The 18,982-nt window shown below is 47.9% G+C and overlaps 1 protein-coding gene across 2 annotated transcripts in view; it reads right to left on the minus strand.

The window, feature by feature from the left end:
- Positions 1-7,424, minus strand: part of PNPLA6 (patatin like domain 6, lysophospholipase) — an 89,287-nt gene extending 81,863 nt beyond the window's left edge. For both annotated transcript variants that reach the window (XM_079959145.1, XM_079959143.1), the window contains exon 1: positions 7,405-7,424. In XM_079959145.1, coding sequence (XP_079815271.1) covers positions 7,405-7,409 — 5 coding nt within the window. In that variant the 5' untranslated portion in view covers positions 7,410-7,424. The remainder of the gene's footprint in view (positions 1-7,404) is intronic.
- Between the last annotated feature and the right edge of the window lie 11,558 nt (positions 7,425-18,982).

Raw genomic sequence — 18,982 nt, forward strand, 5'->3', positions numbered from 1 at the left:
CTGTGGCCCGTGTTTCGTTAGCCCAAAAATGGAAAACGAGCAAGGTCCCAACTAAAGAAAAATGGCAACTTAAACTGATGGAATATGTGCAGCTTGTGGACCTAAACATATAGAATAAGAGAACAAGAAGAACATACATTTAAAGAAGACTGGAAAACGTTTATTGAATAAATGGGGAGGAAATTGTGTACACTTGAAAATGTTGGCAGCATTAAGATAAATTCAACAGTGTAAATAAGTTTTGGTGGATGTAACAATGGAATACTGAATGGTTTCTTTTATGTAAAACGTGCAGGGATTTATGTTATGCAAAATGAACCATGGAAAGAAATGAAGGGAAATCATCGATATTTTAAGGTTGCTTAAATGAATATTCTAAATTGTAAAACAGAAAATTTAATTAAAAATTATATTAATAAAAGAGAAGTTGCCTCCCTAAGATCGTGGCAGACTTCCACACATGGCTTGTGGTCAGTTTAGAGACGCAGTGCATGAACTCAATTTGAAGTGAAATAAGAAAGCATTCACCCTGCCATATGAAATCTATTTGTTCTGGCCAGGAAGCAGCAGTGTACACCCCTCCCTCCTTTTTCTCCCGATCAGAGACTCAGATTCAGGTGGGACAACACAAAGATATACCCGTTCCCACCTACACCCCCTCCCTAAGGGAAAGTGAAGATGTGGAGAAGGCTGGGAGAAGCAATTTGGTTCTCCAGCAGCACCCAAGTCTGACAGTTAGCAGGAGGCAAAATAAGCCCAGATGGGGTATGGGGGAACCTGGTGAGAAATAACCAGGATTAAACAAAGCCGGGGGGGGGGGGCAGGCAACTCCACTGGCAGCGCTTACCTCTCCTTCCAGTTCAGGGGACAGTCATGCTAAGAGATAAAGAATAAACCAAAGACTCAGACAAACTGCTTCAAGGACTAGTTGGGGGGATACTAAAAGGCTGCGGAGCCTTACTGTGGCTTAGAACGTTACAAATCCTGCTCACTTCAATGGGGCAGGCACAGGACACACCCCTGGCAGAAGGACCCACATCTGGCAAGTCGCTGGAAACCCATTTTGGAAAACAATGGAGCAAACACACCAGCTGCCCTGTAGCCACAAACAAGAGGAAGCCTGGAACCAGCAAGGACTGATGGATTGCAGTGAGCGTGTTAATGTCTGACTTGGCAGAGGGCCAGGCAGAGAGGCAGCTAAGAGGTCCTGGGAGGAAGCCAAACACAACCATTTATCCAGTCATCCTCTTTTCATCTGGGATGGGCGAGGGTGGAGCTCGTCCAATCAGTTCTGCTAAAGGCAAAAGTCCACTGAGAGGGAGACCCAGGAACAATCGAGCTCTGCTGTTTTGTTTTCTTTGCCCGGCGATTGACTGCAGATTAGAACCCCATAGCCTAAGACTGGAAAATGTTTATTGAATATATGGGGGGAAATTGTGCACACTTGAAAACGTTGGCAGCATGAAGATAAACTCAACAGCGTAAATAAGTTTGGATGGATGTCAAAATGGAGTACTGAACGGTTTGGTTTATGTACAATATGCAGGGTTTTATGGTATGCAAAATGGAAAGCGAAGAAGGGAAGTCATTGATATTTTAAGGATGTTTCAATAAACCACTGAGACTAGGGCTTGCCGATCGGAAGGTCCGCGGTTCGAATCCCCGTGATGGGGTGAGCTCCTGTTGTTCGGTCCCAGCTCCTGCCAACCTAGCAGCTTGAAAGCACGTCAAAGTGAAAGTAGATAAATAGGTACTGCTCCGGTGGGAAGGTAAACGGCGTTTCCGTGCGCTGATCTGGTTTTGCAAGAAGTGGCTTAGTCATGCTGGCCACATGACCCAGAAAAACTGTCTACAGACAAACATTGGCTCCCTTGGCCAGTAAAGCAAGATGAGCGCTGCAACCCCAGAGTCATCCGCAACACACACACACACACACACACACACACACGAATCCCATACCCAGACAGCAAAAAGCCAAAAGATGCACAGGGATCTCTATGGCCATGGCTTTGCTTTCTCAAGCATTCAGTGGCTTGCCATGCTCCTGAAGCAGGGCGGGGAGCAAGAAGGAAGATGAGGAAATGGGAGCCTCAGGGGCTGTTGACACAATTCAGGAAGTTATCCTTCCAGAGAAGTCCTGGCTGCGTCAACCTGGCCTCTTCAGGGACATCGCCAACAGTGCATGTTTACTCAGAAGTCAGTCCTACTCTGTTCAGTGGCGCTTACTCTCTAGTAAGTGCGTTTGGGAGTGCAGCCAACACACACCTCTCTCTCTCTCCGGCGGGAACAAGCAAACCCTGCTACTGCTGGGTTGTATGTTGGAAGATGAAAGATGGTGTGTGTTGGAAGACAAAGAACCTTGTTTGTTGACTCTCCCGCACAGCCTGCTGAATGTGCAAAACAAAGCAGAGGCGAAGTGAGTTCACAAGCGCTTAGCTCGGGGTTACTCGTTCTGTAAGTTCTTGCCTGGAACAGCAGCTCTCATGTCCTAACACCCTCATACGCACCTGCCAGAGCCTTTCACTTGGCTTCTGTGGGTCACCACGCCCTATACCGGGAACATTTTTGCCGGGCGCCTAAAGGTGTATAATGATTTGTTTGTTTGTTTGTTTGTTGATTGAATTTATATACTGCCCTATACCCGGAGGTCTCAGGGTGGTTCACAGAAAAGATCACACTATATAAAATAAAAACAATAACTCAATAACACCCCCCTAAAAAAGAGCCGCATTTTAAAAGAGCATAGGATGTTGATCAGGTCAACCAAAGGCCTGATTAAAAAGGAATGTTTTTGCCTGGCGCCTAAAGGTGTATAATGAAGGTGCCAGGCAAACTTCCCTGAGGAGAGCACTCCACAGACAGGGAGCCACTGCAGAGAAGGCCCTGTTCTCATTTTGCCACCCTCCGGACCTCTTGTGGAGGAGGCACAGAAAGGAGGGCCTCAGAAGTTGATCTCAGGGTCCGGGTAGGTTCCTAGGGAAAGAGGTGGTCCTTGAGGTATTACAGTCCTGAGCCATTTAAGGCTTCATAGGCCAAAACCAGCACTTTGAATGTGAGGAGGCTTAGGGAAACATCTTCCGGCCCAAGGGCTGCCTTCCCTCCTGAGGCAATACTCTGGATGGAACTCTCACCAGTGAAGCAAGAGCTGCATTCTAGCCATACGAAAGCCAGAGGTTTCTCTGCTCATCACACTGGCCTCTGCCCTGCCCTTCTCCATACAGGAAACTAGAAGCACAATCACAGTTACAAGAACACACTCCAGCCAGGCAAAAGCACCCAAGCAAGGCTGGTGCTGACTGGCCTGAAAAGCCCTCACGCAGGCCTGGACACAAAGCCTGAGGGTCTTGACCCCTGGGCTAGAGAAAGGAATTTCCCTTGCACAGCCATACACTGACACCGGGATGAAGTCCTAAAGCTATTTTTCTGTTCTTTTTGTGCAAAAGCAGAAGGAATCCTAAATACCCTCTGGCAAAGAAATCCAATCACTGTGGACGCCAATTCCTGCTTATCAGACGGCACTTGCTGATCAGAGGAACTTGAGAACACCAACCTTGGGCTAAAGCTGGTGAGCTGGAATCAGTGCAAACTTGCCAGCTTTTAAAATCCCAAAGCACAGAGAGGATTCAGGGCCCCAGCTTTATAGATTTTGGTTTATTCTTTCGGGTCCGTCTCTTGGCTCTTGTAATGTATGAAGGGGCCTGGAAATTCTGAGCCTGCAAAAGGGCCCACTGGAAAGGGGAGAATTGGGACCAGAGGATGCACAGTCTGCAATGACCCCATCTCTCGCACTCCTTTGAGTGTCAAAGCTGTTAGGCAACAATGCACCAGCAGGAGCACGGCCAGCTAGGACAGACTTCCTCAAACTCAGCCCTCCAGATGTTTGGAGACTACAGTTCCCATCATCCCTGACCACTGGTCCTGCTAGCTAAGGATCATGGGAGTTGTAGGCTAAAAACAGCTGGAGGGACGAGTTTGAGGAAGCCTGAGCTAGAAGGTTGCCACCACATCTTAAGAGCTCCTGGGATAGGAAGGCCCCAGGAGATCCCTGCCAACAAACATCATCTCCACCCCAGGTTACTTCGTGCAGAAAGTTCACATGAGAGGAGGGAGGCCACTTTTGTAGGTGGTGGCAACCGTCTGCCTCGAGAGACAATGGAGTGTGCCTCTGGGGGTGAAGCCAAACCGCTGTGTTAAAAGCACTGAAGTGACCTCCAAGGGGTGCAAGTCTGGGCAGTGTGTTTGGAGGTCTTGGGCTGTCCAGACAAGACCGCCGCCCTCAGTCCAAAGGAAAGCAGAGCAATACATTTGGCACCAGTTTGGCTGCAGGAGTTGCCAGGAGGAGGTGTACAAGGCACCATCCAACCGTCTTAGGGACTCCACTCCAGATTTTTTGTAGTAGTAGTAGTAATAATAATAATAATAATAATAATAATAATAATAATTTATTATTTATACTCCGCCCAACTGGCTGGGTTTCCCCAGCCACTCTGGACGGCTTCCAACAAAACACTAAAATACAATAACCTATTAAACATTAAAAGCTTCCCTAAACAGGGCTGCCTTCAGATGTCTTCTAAAAGTTTGGTAGTTATTTTTCTCTTTAACATCTGGTGGGAGGGCGTTCCACAGGGCAGGTGCCACTACTGAGAAGGCCCTCTGCCTGGTTCCCTGTAACTTGGCTTCTCGCAGCAAGGGAGCCGCCAGAAGGCCCTCGGTGCTGGACCTCTGTGTCCCGGCAGAACGATGGAGGTGGAGACACTCCTTCAGGTATACTGGACCGAGGCGTTTAGGAATTTACTCCTTTTCTTTTCCCGAAGATATCCCACAAAGCAGCAGAAGTTTAGAGTCAGAGTTTTCCTTCTCCTAGATGGGCTACCCTTCCCAAGCAGAAGAACTTCATTTGCCCCTCATTGAAGTGTAGGCAACATTTTCTGCATTCCCTCCTGGGCAACTCCATGCAGAGGCTGTACATACCACTAGTATAGGCATCCCCAACCTTCGGCCCTCCAGATGTTTTGGACTACATATCCCATCACCGCTGACCACTGGTCCTGTTAGCTAGGGATCATGGGAGTTGTAGGCTAAAACATCTGGAGGGCCGCAGGTTGGGGATGCCTGCACTAGTAGGTGGACCCCAAACTGGCAGTGAATGTGGCAAGGTCCAAAAGTTGGCAAGACTGCAAAGGAAGAGATATAATGCTCAGGAACTGATTGCTCACAAGGTGCTTTTGACCTTAATCTGAGGGCTGCATTAAATTAGATGGAGAGCTGCCAGGGTCCCTGTCCTGAATTTGGATTAGATGACCCTTAGGGTCCCTTCCAGGGGACGCAGGTGGCGCTGTGGGTTAAAGCCTCAGCGCCTAGGACTTGCCGATTGAAAGGTCGGCGGTTCGAATCCCTGCGGCGGGGTGCGCTCCCGCTGCTCGGTCCCAGCGCCTGCCAACCTAGCAGTTCGAAAGCACCTCCGGGTGCAAGTAGATAAATAGGGACCGCTTACCAGCGGGAAGGTAAACGGCATTTCCGTGTGCGGCTCTGGCTCGCCAGAGCAGCGATGTCACGCTGGCCACGTGACCCGGAAGTGTCTCCGGACAGCGCTGGCCCCTGGCCTCTTAAGTGAGATGGGCGCACAACCCCAGAGTCTGTCAAGACTGGCCCGTACGGGCAGGGGTACCTTTACCTTTACCTTTACCTTTACCTAGGGTCCCTTCCAGCTCTACAACTCTATAATCAGGAGCGTAAACATCTATCATATAATGTAGTGTCAGGCATGGAAATAAGGATTCTAGAAATCTCAGCTTTCTTTAAAGAAAGGAAAAACACCCTTTTGTCCTTATAATGGCAGAGCCCATTTCAAAGTGTGCAGTCCATGCGTGGTAAACTCTTGAACACCAAAAGGCTTTATTGCCACTGCCCCTCACTGGGACTTGTGGAAGAGGAACAAATTGTGGAAAACGAGCAAATGCATGCCAGTGCAATTTGTACAAATGTTTCGGATCAACCCTAGGAATAAACAACTGTCAGATAATGAACCAGCACCGCAACAATTTCACCACAGTATGCAGGAGGAGGCATGGAATACCTGAAAAAGATTCCCCAAGGCAGCCTTCTAGATCTCATTCACACAGAAGGAAACCTCGATAAGTGTGGGGACAGTTTGTGCACATAGCCCCTGGGTACTATTAGGGCAAGGAAGTTCTCCTCATTCAGCACAGGTCCCCAGTTCCTGCCTTTCTGTCTTGTAATAAAGTTGTATAAAAAGGTAAAGGTACCCCTGCCCGTACGGGCCAGTCTTGACAGACTCTGGGGTTGTGCGCCCATCTCACTTAAGAGGCCAGGGGCCAGCGCTGTCTGGAGACACTTCCGGGTCACGTGGCCAGCGCGACATCGCTGCTCTGGCGAGCCAGAGCCGCACACGGAAACGCCGTTTACCTTCCCGCTGGTAAGCGGTCCCTATTTATCTACTTGCACCCGGAGGTGCTTTCGAACTGCTAGGTTGGCAGGCGCTGGGACCGAGCAGCGGGAGCGCACCCCGCCGCAGGGATTCGAACCGCCGACCTTTCGATCGGCAAGCCCTAGGCGCTGAGGCTTTAACCCACAGCGCCACCTGCGTCCCGTAATAAAGTTGTATAAATAAATATAAATATAAATGCCCCCACACACACCCTGCCCTGTGATCCTTGGGTGAAAGGTGTTATAGAAATTTAATTAATAAATAATAATATACCCCCTGATCATCAACAAATAACTACAGTGGTACCTCGGGCTAAGTACTTAATTCGTTCCGGAGGTCTGTTCTTAACCTGAAACTGTTCTTAACCTGAAGCACAACTTTAGATAATGGGGCCTCCTGCTGCCGCCGCGCCGCCTGAGCACGATTTCTGTTCTCATCCTGAAGCAAAGTTCTTAACCCGAGGTACTATTTCTGAGTTAGCAGAGTCTGGAACCTGAAGCGTATGTAACCTGAAGCGTATGTAACCCGAGGTACCACTATATTATTATTATTATTATTATTATTATTATTATTATATCACCTTTTATCTGAAGATCACAGGGCAGTTCACAACATGAAAATACAAAGCGAGAACACAAAATACCTAATAAAAAAGAACCAAAACAAAGACCAACCGGTAACCCCCTCCCCCATCACGCAAACACATTTAAAAAGCCGTGGAATGTTAATGAGCCCAAGGCATAATTAAAGAGAAACCGTTTTTTTGCTTGGCAAGTCCTCCAAGACTGATAGTAGGATGGCCCTGGGAGGAGCGAAAGGCTGAGCCACAGTGTCCTCAGGGTAAAGTTTAATTGCCAGCTCCATGAGTTGTCAATCTGAACCAGCCTCCCCCTGCAAGCGCATGTTAATTTTCCTACCAATGAAAACAAGACACTGAGTATTTATTTACTTACTGCATTTATATCACTCCTACTCCCTGGCTGGGGGGTCCAGCCTTTCTCTCTGCGGTTTCATGCCAGGCAATCCCCCTGCCCACCCACCCCCATTTCTGCCTAGGCAATGGCTCTTCCATACCTTCCCTCCTTCCTCTGCTTCTGTTTTGCTGGGGTTTAAAAAATTACTGACTTACTGCATACATACCACCCTCTCACGGCCTGTTTGGACAGTCTGATTTCATCACGCTCTGCCCCTTTTGTGCCCCCAACAAAAGCCAATTCGTGCCCATCTGATGATAAACAGATGACCTTGAGCCTAGGCTGGGCACGTGTTGCTGGAAGGGGTCCAGGTTGCCAGGCAATGCGGCCTGCTTGAAATATTGGCTCCTGTGCAGGGCCCCACTGAACACCCCCTGCCCTCATTGGATGGCACCAACCCAACTGGGCAGGACCACCAGCAGGCTGGGATTGGTCAGCTGGACCCCTTCCCGGGTCACTTAATGGGGGGAGGGTGAAGGGAGCAGCTGTCCTGGCGCTCATCTGGACAGTCAGCCGGCCCCGCTCTCTGCCATCAGACCCCCCAGCCCAGCAGGAGTCTACTGACTCTTTGGCACTGTCTTTCCTGACACACCTTTTTTGCCTTCAGCTACGCCCCCCTGCCCACCTGATAGCTCCAGAAGGGCATGTGCCACCTTTGTGCTCCAGGCAGCACCTGGTCCACCCGGGCAGCAGCCAAGCCAGGCCGTGGAGGGGGCCGGCTGGCCTTAGCCTCACCCAGAGCGGGTCTCAATCTCTTAGCAACGCTCCATTGGCATGACCCAGGCCTGGGGAAGGTTTTGACCCCAGAGCCACAGTTAGGGAGGCTATGCTCTATTACCACAAACGAGGGCAGCAAAATGAACCAGAATTCCAGGTACACAGCAGTCTCCATCCCAGTGCCTGAATGTCTGCAGCACAACTCCTGCTCCCAGCCTTTCTCTCTGCGGCTTCATGCCAGGCAATGCCCCTGCCCGCCCGTCCACCCACCCATTTCTGCCCAAGCGACGGCTCGTCCATGCCTTCCCTCAACCCCCTGCTGCTGCCTGGATGGGGTTTTAAAAATTCCCAAATGGAGAGGGACCAAGGCTCAAAGGCTCTCCCCCTTTCGGCGCAAGATATAAGGGCCAGCGTGGCCTCAGGGTTACAGTTTCGGGCTAGGACCCTGGGAGAGACCAGGGTTCAAATCCCCACTACTGGGCCAGGAAGTTCCCTGGGGTGACCTTGGCCCAGCCACTGACTGCCTCATCTCTCGGCCTCCCAGGGCTGTAGTGGGGATTCAATCTGGAGGGGGTGGGTAGCTCAGTCCGTAGAGCACGAGACTATGGATCTGAGTCATGGGTTCCAGCGATGGGGCGAAAGGGGGTTGGACTAGATGACCCTGGTGGTCCCTTCAACTTCTAAGAACGTTTGTGGGCGGGGGGGGGGGTATGTACACCGAGAAAAAGCTGGACTACAAGTGCAATAAACACGCGAATAAATATTTGACGTGGTGTTTCTGGCTGAAGGAAGAGCGGGTGGCGGGGAATACGCGCGCGCACTCTGTGCATGCTCAGAGGCTCCACTGCCGCCTCTTCATGTCTTCGCACGTTACCGAGCGGGACCCCAGCGCTGGACTCCAGCCTTTCTTTTTCTTCCCCCGCCCTCTCGCATTGCTGTTACCCGCTCAAGACTTACCCGCCGCCGGCTCCGATCTGCAGGGCGGCCCTTTGAAGCCCATGCCTCTCTCTCTGCCTCCGGCTGGTTGCGGCGCCCTGGCCAATGACATCATCGCGCCGCGCCGCCGAGCTGGCAGCCGGCCGCCATGTTGCGAGGGGCAGAGAGGCAGCGCCTTTGCGGGAAAGACGCCATGGGAGGCTAGGAAGCGGATTTTGTAGGGTTGTGGGAAAGGGTTACAAAAGGGTCTAGAAAGGGGTGGTGGTGGAGGAGCCACACCCCTAGGAAGGAAGGTTGCAGTGCTTAGGGCTTGTTGTCTATATAATAATAATAATAATAATTTTTATTTGGCCGCCCTCCCCAGCCAAGACCCGGCTCAGGGCGGCTAACAAGCAATAATAAAAACAAGTTGAATGAATACAACTTAAAAACAAGATTAAAATACAACATTAAAATATTGAAACAGTAAAATATTAAAATGCAGCCTCATCACAGGAGGAGAGAGGAAAAAGAAAAGGGGGGAGGGAATCAAATTGGCATTATCAATTATTATTAATAATAATAATTCATTTATACCCCGCCCATCTACTTTTTCCTCTGGCCTAAAGTTGAGAATAAGATAATTGTAAAGTTGGAAGGGACCCTTAGGCTCATCTAGTCCAACCCCCTGTGTAATAAACAAAAATCTGCGCTTTTTCCTTTATGGGGGACACAAGAACCCTTATACTGTAGAGTCCTTTGTAGGTTTCCATCGGTAGGAGAAAAGAACAGAGGCCAACCAGAGAATATTGAGAAGCAAAGCAGCTCCTAAGCCTGATCTTTATTGATCTGTTGCAACAGGGTGCTCCCATCACATGCAGGAAAAGAGGAGAACCCAGAGTCAAGGTGTGCCTACCCTTATATAGACATTTTAAATTCCCTTCCCTGGAGCTCAAGATTCCCCTCCATACATCATACCAACATCACCGAAAAGGTGGTCTACAACAGAAATTTGAATGTTGTTGTTTTTCCTGTCTGTCAGGTTATCTGAGAATACCTTATCTGATTGCCTTTCCTTTTCTGGCTATTCCTTTGAGATGGTGATTTCCCAATTCCGAGACAATGGGAAGGTTCCCTCACCCCCTCCCTCCTTGCAGAGAAAACATTTGGTCAGTTTGGGAGTCAAAATGGTTTCAGGACTCTTTTCCTGTGCTGCTTCAGACATGTATATTTATGTACGTGCTTTGTTGGTACATTTATAAAAACACACACACACATACACACACACACACACACACACACACACATATATGACCTTCAATTTTTTATTTCATCTGCAATGCAGGAAGATGCAGTCGAACAAACCGGGAAACTTGGCATTATCAGCCCCATGCTCTAACCAGCTGAGCTCTCTAGAAAGGAGTCAGCTCAATGGATAAAGAAAAGGCGCTTACTATATGTGGATTACAACACTGTGACACCAGATGGCGCTGCAGAGTTCTGTTTTTGCCAGCACGATTTCTCATATAAAGTTTACAACGGGATTCCCTTTTTTATTTATGCTTTTAAGATTTATATATGTCACTAATTTTACAATCATTTTAACATTTCAAAGTCTGACTTCCTCCTCTTTCTGCGGTTCCTTAAATTTATTTTTAACATCTTCTGCATATCCAGATTAACTTAAATTTGCTCATTTGTTCAACTACAGTCGTACCTTGGTTCTTGAACGGAATCCGTTCCAGAAGCCTGTTCGACTTCCGAAAACGTTTGAAAACAAAGGCGTGACTTCCGATTGGCTGCAGGAGCTTCCTGCACTCAATCGGAATCCATAGAAGCCACATCAGATGTTCGGGTTTCAAAGAACATTCACAAACCAGAACACTCACTTCCGGGTTTGCTGTGTTCAAGAACCAAGGTATGACTGTACTTTAAATATACACTCGTATGAAACTGCAGGTTATTACAATAATCCTGCCAATGTTCTTATCTGTTTGCAATTTATTCATAAATATTCAATAAACCATTTCCTTTCCTTTATAAAGTTTGTTGTCTTGACCTTTTCCCCCCGGCAAGTTTCACCATTTCTGCATATTCCATAAGTTTTTGTATCCAGTCTTCCTTTGCTGGGACTTCTGCTTCTTTCCATTTTACAACGCATTTTCCGGAAACACTTCTTCGATGTGTCTAGATCCAGCATTGTGAAGTTTCTGAGGTGGGTGTCAAATGGTTCTCAGGGGAGGATCACTGTTATATGATATCAATTAAACAATCGTTCGGTAGCTGGGACAGAGAAGTGACCCCTTCTGCTGCTGTGCAATTCACCAAAAGGAAGGTACAGTGGTGCTTCGCAAGACGAAATTAATCCGTTCCACGATTTTCTTTGTCTAGCGGTTTTTTCGTCTTGCGAAGCAAGCCCATTGACAGCTTAGCGGATTAGCGCTATTAGCGGTCTAGCGGCTTTTAGCGATCAGCTGAGAAGCGGCTTATCAGCGGAACAGCTGATAAGCAGCTTAGCGCTTAGGCAAAGGGCGTAAAAAAGCGGGGGGGAAAGCGGGAACTCGCAAGATTTTTTCGTCTTGCGAAGCAACCCCACAGAGAAATTCGTTTAGCGAAGCGCCTCCAAAAACGGAAAACCCTTTCGTCTAGCGGGTTTTTCGTCTTGCGAGGCGTTCGTCTTGCGGGGCACCACTGTACTTCTGGAACACCTCCATATTGGACATATGGGATTTGGGGGGGGGGGGGGGCGGGGGTGAAACAAGCATTATCTTGAAGGGGGCAAAACTGTTGTCTGCAATGCAGTTGGTCATTTAGTTAAATATTTTTATTTTCTTGATGGGGTGGTTGCCCCCCCCCCACCTACAGTCATGACTGGATATCACATTTTTTTGAGTTAGTCTGTTCTGTCTACACCAGCCTTTCTCAACCTATGGGTCCCCAGATGTTGTTGAACTACAACTCCCATCACCCCTAGCTAGCAAGGCCAGAGCTCAGAGATGATGGAAGTTGTAGTCCAACAACATCTGGGGACCCACAGGTTGAGAACCACTGGACTACACCATGGGTAGGCAAACTAAGGCTCGGGGGCCGGATCCAGCCCAATTGCCTTCTCAGTCCGGCCCATAGATGGTCTGGGAATCAGCGTATTTTTACATGAGTAGAATGTGTCCTTTTATTTAAAATGCATCTCTGGGTTATTTGTGGGGCCTGCTTGGTGTTTTTACATGAGTAGAATGTGTGCTTTTATTTAAAATGCATCTCTGGGGTATTTGTGGGGCATAGGAATTCGTTCATATTATTTTTCAAAATATAGTCCGGCCCCCCCACAAGGTCTGAAGGACAGTGAACCGGCCCCCTGCTGAAAAACTTTGCTGACCCCTGGGTCCACACCATGTGAGACATACAGGAGCATGACAGCAGCTGGTTGCAGTTAAGTTACAGTGTGCGAAATGTTCTTATGCTGCTATTGCCTTTGATCCATGCTGGCCCAGGGTATTTGGCCACCTGAGGCAAACCACAAAATAACTCCCCACCCTCCTGCCAGGAAAGAAGGGTGAAGATCTGTGTCGGGAACAAGAGGAGGAATCAAATCAACCTCACCCGACAGTTGACGTGGGAATCAAAGGCTGCCATGGTGCAGGGAGCAAGGGGCTCACTCTGAATCATGCTGGGTGGGTACAGGAGAGCAGCTCCTGCAATTTCCTCCTCTTGAGAGACCACTGTAGAGGTGGCATAGGAGGGCTGAAGCCAAGGAGGCCTCCAAGGAAGAAGTCCAAACCGTTGCCACTGTGGTAGCAGGCGATGCATTCCTTGCAGGACAGATCTGCTGGCCCTGTGGATCCTGCCGCCTGACACGGTTGCCTCACCTTGCCTCACTGGTAATAATAATAATTATTATTACTATTATTTATACCCCGCCCATCTGGCTGGGTTTCCCCAGCCACTCTGGGCGGCTTCCAACAGAATATTAAAATACAATTGTCAGGGGCTCAGGAGCAGAGACACAGGGGAGAGAGGAAACGGAGAGCGAAGGGGAAGAATCTGAGGGCAGCGTAGGGGAGTATGACAGTGGCCCGAGAGATTCCATGAGCTTCTCCAGCGATTCAGAAGATTCCCAGAGGGAGGCGCCGATGGCCAGGGCAAGGGGGGTCCCAGGGGGGACACACCAGAAACAAGGTGCCAGCGGGGACTCCCAAAGCAGCAGCGGGAGATCAGGACCAGTTCCCCCACCAGAGCGGAGTGGGGGGGAAGAGTCCCATGTATCAGGGCCAGCGTCTCCTCCAGTAGGGAGAGAAGATGAGTCAGGGCTGGCCACGCCTCTATCGCAGAGTGAGGGAACGGAGGGGAAGTCAGTTCCAGCTAGCCCCCCCGAAGGGGGAAGCAGTGACAGGAGCAGTGTAACGGTCAGGAGAAAGGTTGCCGGCTGGGCGCGCGCGCCAAGTCCAAATGTACAGGCGCGCGGGACAGCAGAAAACCCGGATTGGGAACCAGGTCCTAAAGCCCGCCGGAGGCAGGGGGAAGACTCAGGGGACTCAGCGTCAGAAGAGTCTAGAAAGGGCAAGACCCCAGCGGACAGGCGGACCCAGAGGAGGAAAGAGCAAAGGAAGAGGTGGAGCAAGGCTAGAGTCTTAAACTGGTGTCTGGGGGGAGGAGATTCAGACGGAGCTTCAGCGGTCTAGAGTTTAAGACGTAGAGCTGCGCGCCGCGGCTTTGAAATCGAAACTGCACTTCAATAAAGACTTTTATATATAACAACGGACTGGCGTTGGTCCTTTGTGAGCTGGGACCTCGGGCGGCTGACAACAATCATCTATTAAACATTAAAAGCTTCCCTAAACAAGGCTGCCTTCAGATGTCTTCTAAAAGTCTGGTAGTTGTTTTTCTCTTAGACATCTGATGGGAGGGCATTCCACAGGGCAGGTGCCACTACCGAGAAGGCCCTCTGCCTGGTTCCCTGTAACTTGGCTTCTCGCAGCGAGGGAACCGCCAGAAGGCCCTCGGCACTGGACCTCAGTGTCCGGGCAGAACAACAGGGGTGGAGACACTCCTTCAGGTATACTGGACCGAGGCCGTTTAGGGTTTTAAACGTCAGCACCAACACTTTGAATTGTGCTCGGAAATGTACTGGGAGCCAATGTAGGTCTTTCAAGACTGGTGTTATATGGTCTCAGCGGCCGCTCCCAGTCACCAGTCTAGCTGCCGCCACTGGCTGTGGCGTTCATACAGAGCCCCCGGTTGTTTCACGGACTATTGACCTGTACACCACTGCTTTCTTCTTCCGCTGCCACCAACCAGGTTTCTTTTGGTGAAATACTGAGTCTCTGTCACGTTGTAAAGTCAATAACGAAGATTAAAGTTTATTGAAGAACAAACAAGTTTTAAATATGTTTAGAACGGTTTCTCAAATGCGCGCCCTTAACTAGATGTGGCACTATCTCACATTGTCACGTTGTTCTCTCTCAGTTCCATCGCTGTCTCTCACTCTGTCACAACCGCTATATTTGTCTTTTACTCGTTCTGTCCGACTCTGACTCTCCTATCTCCCCATGGCAAAACCCCTGGGCTGGGCTGAGCCTCAAAGCCAGGTAGGTTCCGCCTCTTAGCTTTCTCACTGGTCAATCTACATTAAACATCGCCATCCCCCTGTACAAACATAATCACAAGGAATGGGCAAACGCCACACTGGCCACATTGGTAATTACTGGACAAAAGGTAGGGGGATGAGACAGCATTGTCTGGCTAAATTATAGCATCAAGAATAATAGTTTCTCAGCTGTTCCTGGCATTGAAACAATTGGCTGCTGAGAACTTTCCCCTCAGAGAGGTCTTGTCTTAGCTGAGAAGTTCAAATGATGTACAAATGTTTATGCAGAATGACTATGCATCTATTACAACTACGAAGGACATTGCCCCCCCTTTTTTTTAAGAATATGGAACAGGCCCAGAGGGTTACTTACTGAGAACTGGCAAGTTCTGTTGGAGAAAGGAACTTTCTTGCTATGTTCCAGTTGATGCCTTCTCACAGCTCTCAAAAGCACTGCAGCCAGGATGCCCCCTCGCCATTGAGGTTGAGATGTGGCTAAGAATCTTCCCCATTATTCAATTAATCACTGACACAAGTCGTTACAGAGATGCATCTTGCCGATACGTTAATCTCGCAAATATGTGTCGCAAGCAGAACATTCTGCCTTTTAAGGATATTAAGATACCAAGAAGAACAGTCACATTTCAAAAGAACTAGTCAAATTTCACAAGGTAGAAGAAGCCGGAGTGTTTACATGGTTTCATTTTTATTTTTGTTTCATTATGGCTACCAATAATCTTAAGATTAAGAACTGGTATGATGGAAACTCAAGCCTAGTTAAATTACTGGCTGAGCTGGGTTTGGTCATTTTGGGTCAACTCCCAGATTTTACTAAGTTGCTTTTTATTGATTTCATTACATTTCTCGCACCATATCAACCCACCCATTTTATTTTATAATGCCTTTGGTTGCATTCATTCCTGTTTTAGTTTAGACTGTGATAGGCTATGGGTCAATGCAACGTGTTTGAGCCGACTGACTGAACTTCAGCACAAACAGCGACAGGTAGAGGAACACATTTAATAATTCCTGCTTGCTCTTAGGCCAGTTCCCAGCAGACACTGCATACTGCTCTCACCCTGAATTTTCCAAGAGGCTGCAAAGCCTCCTTTGGCGAAGAGAAAGCAAGTGGTAAATTGTGCCAAACCCTGCGGTGGAATCTCCACCCCCATCGTTCAGCCGAGACACTGAGATCCAGCGCCGAGGGCCTTCTGGCGGTTCCCTCATTGAGAGAAGTGAGGTTACAGGGAACCAGGCAGAGGGCCTTCTCGGTAGTGGCGCCCGCCTTGTGGAACGCCCTCCCTTCAGATGTGAAGGAAATAAGCAGCTATCTTCTATAAAAGACATCTGTAGGCAGCCCTGTTTAGGGAAGTTTTTAATATTTAATGCTGTATTGTTTTTAACACTTGATTGGAAGCCGCCCAGAGTGGCTGGGGAAACTCAGCCAGGTGGGCGGGGTATAAATAAATAAATTATTATTATTATTATTATTATTATTATTAATAATAATATATTGCTTTTGTCTCGAGCACATTCACGCAGGGACAAGCTCACAGAAAGCAATTCACAGAAAGAGGAGTGGAGATTCTTTGCTCCTGAAGCTATCAGCAGCAGAAAGGGCAATCTCCTCATAGGAGCCAGAGTCTAAGCTAACTGAGATTAGACAATTTCACATGGCAGACTTCTAGTCTGCTTTCTCTTGCACCATGTGCTCCTCCTATCTCCCTTGCCTAGTATTTGATGGCAGGAACTGGCACATGACCTTATGGTGCCAACGAACTTCTTTAATCAAAGCAACCTTTCCACCAGCATTCAGGTTTGGGCTATGAGGTTTCCGGCAGCATGGGTGTTCCAACCTTGACACCACAGTACACCCATGTTTGTGCTTCTATCCCTCCCTCTTCAAGATGAGGACATGCGTTATATTTCAGCCCCCTGGCCAACATATCAGGAGGTTTCCTCTGCTGTTCTTGAGAAGCTGCAGCAGCTCCAGAATTCACAAAAGCCAAGAAAGAATCTGCAAAACCTACCCCGCTTTTTAATGTGGCGCCAAATCACCCCAAGGGAGAACCAGCAGGGGAAGGGAAAAAATCTGTATGCAAAAAAGCACATGTTTGATGAACACACTGTTCCTGTCAGCGCAACAGACCAGGGAAAAACTTAGCATGAATTTTTTAGACCTTCAATAAGAAGAAAGCTAATCAGCTCATGTTCACACGGGCAGGGACACTTGTCAATTAGTTCACCAACAATTTCTTAAAGCTGAGGAATTCTTTACATAGATGGCAATCTACTATTTTAATTGTAGATGATTGTGCCATCAGGTGAAAAATAAGCAGTATTATTATTATTATTATTATTATTATTATTATCATCATCATCATCACCACCCACCCATCTGGCTGGGTTTCCCCAGCCACTCTGGGCAGCTCATAGCATATCTAAAAATATAATAGAGTGGTACCTCGGGTTAAGTATTTAATTCGTTCTGGAGGTCTGCTCTTAACCTGAAGCACCTCTTTAGCTAATGGAGCCTCCTGCTGCTGTTGCGCCACCGCTGCACAATTTCTGTTCTCATCCTGAAGCAAAGTTCTTAACCCGAGGTACTATCTCTGGGTTAGCGGAGTCTGTAACCTGAAGCATATGTAACCTGAAGCGTATGTAACCCAAGGTACCACTGTAAAAACATCCAGCATTAAGAACCTCCTGATACTGGGCTGCCTTCAAATGTCTTTTAAAAGTTGTACAATTCGTTATCTCCTCGACATCTGAAGGGAGGGCTTTCCACAGGGAGGGTGCCACTACCGAGAAGGCCCTCCTCCTGGTTCACTCTAACTTTGCTTCTCTCAGTGAGGGAACCAGCAGAAGACCCTTGGAGGACCTCATAAGGTTGCTGTTGCAGACCCTTCTGCAAAGGGATGCAGAAGGAAGGGAAGATCCTGTCTACACACTCACACCCACCACTTAGAACAGGTGTGGCTAATCTTTCTCAGCTGGAGGGCAGCACCAATCCTCTGAGGGCTGCATGCCAGTGCCAGGCATGGCCAAAGCAAAAACGGATGTGCCCAAATTGGGCATTAACACTCATGTGCAGGCACAACAAATGCAGATAACCTCTCCTCCCTGCAATCTCTCCCGTTTTTCTAGACCTTTCCAACCAGGGAGCTTCCGGCTTCAGCATCACCTTCTGGCAGATCTGGGCTCTCTCTTCCTACTCAAGCCAGCTCTGCATTCACTTTTCCTCTTCAAGAGAGAAAAGGGGGTCAAGGCTAAGCCTCCAGGAACCCCAGCTGGCCGACCTGACTGGAAGAATCCGCGACCAGAAAGAAGAGGAGACGCAAGAGGACTGGAAGAAATTTAAAGAAGATTTAGCTGAATATTGTAATATAAGATAAATAGGAAATTCTTGGAAGTAACAAATAGGCCTAGGGGTAGAATAAGAATATGTGTTAATAATTATTATGGATTTCAATATTAATAAAGGAGAAGAAGTTAGTAAATGAAAGAAGTTAATAGTACAGTGGTACCTCAGCTTAAGTACTTAATTTGTTCTTAAGTACTTAATTTGTACTTAATTTGTTCCAGAGGTCCATACTTAACCTGAAACTGTTCTGAACCTGAAGCACCACTTTAGCTAATGCGGCCTCCCACTGCCGCTGCGCCGCCGGAGCACGATTTCTGTTCTCATCCTGAAGCAAAGCTCTTAACCTGAAGCACTATTTCTGGGTTAGCGGAGTCTGTAACCTGAAGCGTATGTAACCCGAGGTACCACTGTATTAGAAATATTAATTTGGAGAACTGTTAAATAGGTGATATAATGAAATTCAGTTAGAGGGGATTTGAGGAAGTCGGTTATTATTGTAATGAAATTAGTAATTTGAAGTAAGAGTTTATTTTTGTGTGTTTTTTGTTGTGTGTTTTGTAATGTTTTTCCTTTTTCCTTTTTATTTTTTATGTGATAAACGTGAATATCAATAAAAAAAAAAAATTGGAAAAAAAAGGAACCTCAACTTCAAGACACTCCTCACTCCCAGCTCCCTAGCTGGCCTGCAATGAGGATATGGACAGCTGCAATAAAGCCGAAAGAAGCCTCTGAATAGCATCCTGGTCAGAAAGATCCAATGAGTTCATCAGGGAGCTCAGAAGCCTCTGAGCTGTGGAATTAATGTTGAAGGAGCCCCCTCTGCCTTTTCCCATGTTAGGCAATGGAATATTCATTCTTAAGAACCAACAAAGTTTTTGCAGTTGATATTTGAAATTACAAATACAAGACCCATAACTGTTTTAGCAAACCCTCCAGGAGACAAAAGCCAAACAAAAAACAACCCAAACGCTGAAACA

This window comes from Podarcis cretensis (genome assembly GCF_951804945.1).
Source record: "Podarcis cretensis genome assembly, chromosome: 17".
Classification (NCBI taxonomy): Eukaryota; Metazoa; Chordata; class Lepidosauria; order Squamata; family Lacertidae; genus Podarcis; species Podarcis cretensis.